This window comes from Lottia gigantea (genome assembly GCF_000327385.1).
Source record: "Lottia gigantea unplaced genomic scaffold LOTGIsca_15, whole genome shotgun sequence".
Taxonomy (NCBI): domain Eukaryota; kingdom Metazoa; phylum Mollusca; class Gastropoda; family Lottiidae; genus Lottia; species Lottia gigantea.
The window spans coordinates 2,649,469-2,653,255 of NW_008707797.1; the positions used below are offsets into that span (position 1 = coordinate 2,649,469).

Below are 3,787 nucleotides of genomic sequence, written 5' to 3' on the forward strand. Positions count from 1 at the left end.
AAACACGACCTTATCTAAATAAGAATAAAATAAATAGTCACTAGAGTGTATTAAACATATTCTATGTGTTTGTTATTCTCTGTTACCATTGACAACAGACAGACGGCTAAACTGACCAACACATTTATCAAGAATTTCCGTTATCTCTGCCTCTGATGATTTTTAATTAATTTTGAAAGTCTTTCGTTTTTTGTTTAATTTCAAATTTTAGGGAAGCCGGCTCTACAAAAAAATAATTGACGAATATTCTGAAACGAAATATTGTAAAATTAAGAAAAATTCATAAATACATCGGTGGAAATTTAAAAATTAAAAGTATTTTAGCAAGCTAAACAAAAATGTCGAAAACCTGATAAATTCAAGAGAAAATTGTTCAGTTTAAAACCTTTAGAAAGTCGCGATGAATTTTTCACGACATTTCTAACTAATTTCCAATCATTTTATTTACAAATAGATCTTAGACAGAATTAAATGAAGATTTGTTTTTCTGTTTTGTCTGCTTTGAAACTCTGTTCATTTATTCTCGAGAGCGTTGATTAAAGAACTCGGGGTCGTGAAGGTTAGAACGGTCGTCAGAGACTGAAATGTTTTAGGTTTTTTGCCGGTAAATTGGGAGGAATTTGTGTGTATTTAGATCAATAAGCAGTAGATTAGTCGAGAGATGGTTAACAAGTCTACTTTACTTTCAATTCGTCTCTATCACCTTCACACAAACTTATTGACAAACTTTTTACTCTTGATGAGCTAACCATGTCAGGCCGGTACAGGTGGAACTGTGTGGAATCTCTAGAAAATAACTGATTTATAATCTGCGTATCCAAATTGCAAACCATAAGTAAAAGCCCACAAGTGGACGTGTCAATAAGTTTGGAATCTTACGGCGTCTATGGTTTGGTCAGTTCGTCGAACTCTGGTGATCATTGAATTTCATCTCGGGTAGCATGCGAAAGCTTAGTTGTTTCCTCTTGACAAAACTATTACAGAAAATCTGGGAGTGGTCAATTCCAAGGGGTTTCATCATGACAGGTACAAGAGATCTTCTTCAAAAACATAAGTTATCGTTCTTGGAACAATATGAGACGATGCAAACCCAACAGAAATATTTAACCATTTGAAGGCGACCAGAGACAATAGTGTTGAATAGAACGAATAGGTGGAATTCTTGGAGTAACCCAACAGGAACAGTCAAGTTTGATGTACGGAGCCCGTTCCGAATAATATACAAAAATTGTAAAATTTACAAAACAAAACGAAATTTTATCAAAATCAATTACCACTGAAAAAAACTTCAATAGACCAATTCATTATCTATTTCAAATAGACTTTCATCCATTGCAAACAGCTTTTCTTCAAATAGTATACCCTATACCGACTTGAAAGATACATTGTAGCAGCAAGCGATCGTTATCTAAAGACTTGATTGAATAACAGTGTAACGGCCGTCGCGTGATAAAATAAACCCTTACAAAGTGGCTAGTATCCTCTAACTAATCTTTATTGTATTGTCGATGAGTAACTTTCACAAATACACACAATTACCCTTATCATGCTACTTTCTTCGCCGATTTCTTCCCTCGTGCCGTTTTCAGCGATCCTAATTACTTCCCCTTTTTACTGTCAATCAAACGCTTTTAACCAATCAACAATAAGACGTCACACCTCTGTATCCAATAAGCGTTAAGCCTTCACACATTTCAACCAATCAATACACAGCTTTCACACCATCTTTTGAAAATGTCTCAATTAATTTGTTAATAAAATTTCGACTTTATTTTCTGACTGTTTTAACAGATTGTCCGCGGATAAGAAGGACCGAGCATACGCTTTTAACTCTGCCGAGAAAATCAATTCCTGCTTTGTGCTTTTCCAGGCTAAATTTGTGTTTAAAAGAACAGAGAAATTAGAAGGATTTTCACAAGAGAAGTTGATAGAGACGGAAGAGATTTGTGTTAACAGGAAAATAATTCGGAAGTTGAAGTGTCCGGAGATTCCGGAATATTGATGAAACAATTAAAATTAATTGATTTTAAACTTCAAGCTCTTTAACTCTGATGTCCAACATTTTCCGACAGTTCCAGATTTGTTTTTGAGGATCACTGGATGATTTTCGGAATTGGTTTCATGGTGCCACAGGCTTGATTTTTTCTTGGATAATTCCTGAAAAATTTGGAACCGTTATTCATAATTTTTTATGAAGTTTGGTTTATCATAAAGACGTTTTACAGAGAATTAAAACTCTAGTAAAACTGTGTATTTGAAATATTTAATATCAAGTGGACCATTTTGTGATTTACAAAACTCTTTGAATGGTACACAAATTGAAATCTGAAAAGACTACAGAAATTTGACAAAGTGGAACAAAGGTGATTTTGAAAATTTGAAGTGGACAACGTATTGAAGGTGTGAGATTTAAGATTATCACAGAATAAAGCCGTTTGAATTTAAATCGTTTAAAACTTGAAGTATTCGGTGATTTATCTTAAAATCTAAAATTAGTTGAAGTATTCTGAGAGGAAGGGGACATACAATCAGAAGTGGACTTCACCAAATTCCATTGTCCGAGGCTCAATTTCAAGTGATATTTCAAAATCCGGACAGTGGCTATCATTAATTATAACTCGTTGATGAGATTTGACGAGATTATCAATTGATTCTGAAATTCAAATATTTGAAGAAGACATTGGTTTAGAGATTATGTATTGTTGCTGTTGACAACTAGAAGTATTCTATCAATGTCACCAATTGTCATCTAACAAGCACCTGTTTCTAATCCTGTATTTTAATTAATTTAAAATCGTTACCATGGATATCGCTACTATTTTAGGAACCAATAAAATGCCTAGTCCAAGTTTAGGTCGTCTGCCCCTCTCTCCAGATTACCCCACAATGTCCATGCAAGAAGAAAGAATGACTAAATACCAACCGTCTGAGAGCAGTGAAGATGACTTCATTGACCCGTCAACGCCCATAGAACTTATGGAAAAGCGTGCCGAGAGTTCGAGTTTTTCGTCCGGAGAAGAAACATTCAAAGACCGAGAAGAACGTGATTTTAAATCAACCCTGGGTAAAATAGGTGAAGACTACTCTCAAGACAGACTTCCGGGAAAATCAAAACCCAAAAATAAAGAAAGCAAAGTGATACGTCTTGGAGTTAATTCACGTGAGAGAAGACGAATGCATGATTTAAATGACGCTTTAGATGAATTACGATCAGTTATTCCCTACGCCCATTCTCCATCGGTGAGAAAACTCTCAAAAATAGCCACTATGTTACTAGCTAAGAATTATATTTTAATGCAGGCCAACGCTTTGGAAGAGATGAGAAGAATAATTAACTATTTAAACCAAACTCAGCCGCAATACTTAGATACGTTTTCCTCCTCGTTTTCTCGTCTGCCCCACCCCTCCCCTCACGATAAACCCCACACAATGCCCCACCCCATGTACAGCCCGCAAATACCAACATCTACCATGAACGTCAGACCAAACGAAAAGGTCTAAAAAAAACTGACTTGTTAAATAACTTTTCCAGTTTGTGTTATGAACTTTTGTACACATGTGTACATTTGTATATCATCTTTTGTGTTGTTTGATGGCACAATTTGTGTTTAATAAGACTTCGACGATATTTGTGAACATCTGTGGTCGAATTAAGACACAATTATCGACGTCGAACCAAACGAAAAGGTGCAAAAACTGTGGTCCCTGTGTGTATATAATTGTGAATTTTCATCTTAAATTCTACTACGGACACTGAGCGATTTGAGAATCTAGTATAATGCTGGTT

The 3,787-nt window shown here is 35.1% G+C and overlaps 1 protein-coding gene across 1 annotated transcript; it reads left to right on the plus strand.

Annotated features, from left to right (window-relative positions):
- Positions 1–3,123: 3,123 nt before the first annotated feature.
- On the plus strand, positions 3,124–3,354 carry LOTGIDRAFT_69192 (hypothetical protein; the record flags this gene model as incomplete). The annotated part of the gene is made up of 1 exon (XM_009050508.1): positions 3,124–3,354. A coding segment is annotated over one exon (231 nt), but the record flags the coding sequence as incomplete, so codon positions are not given.
- Positions 3,355–3,787: the final 433 nt, after the last annotated feature.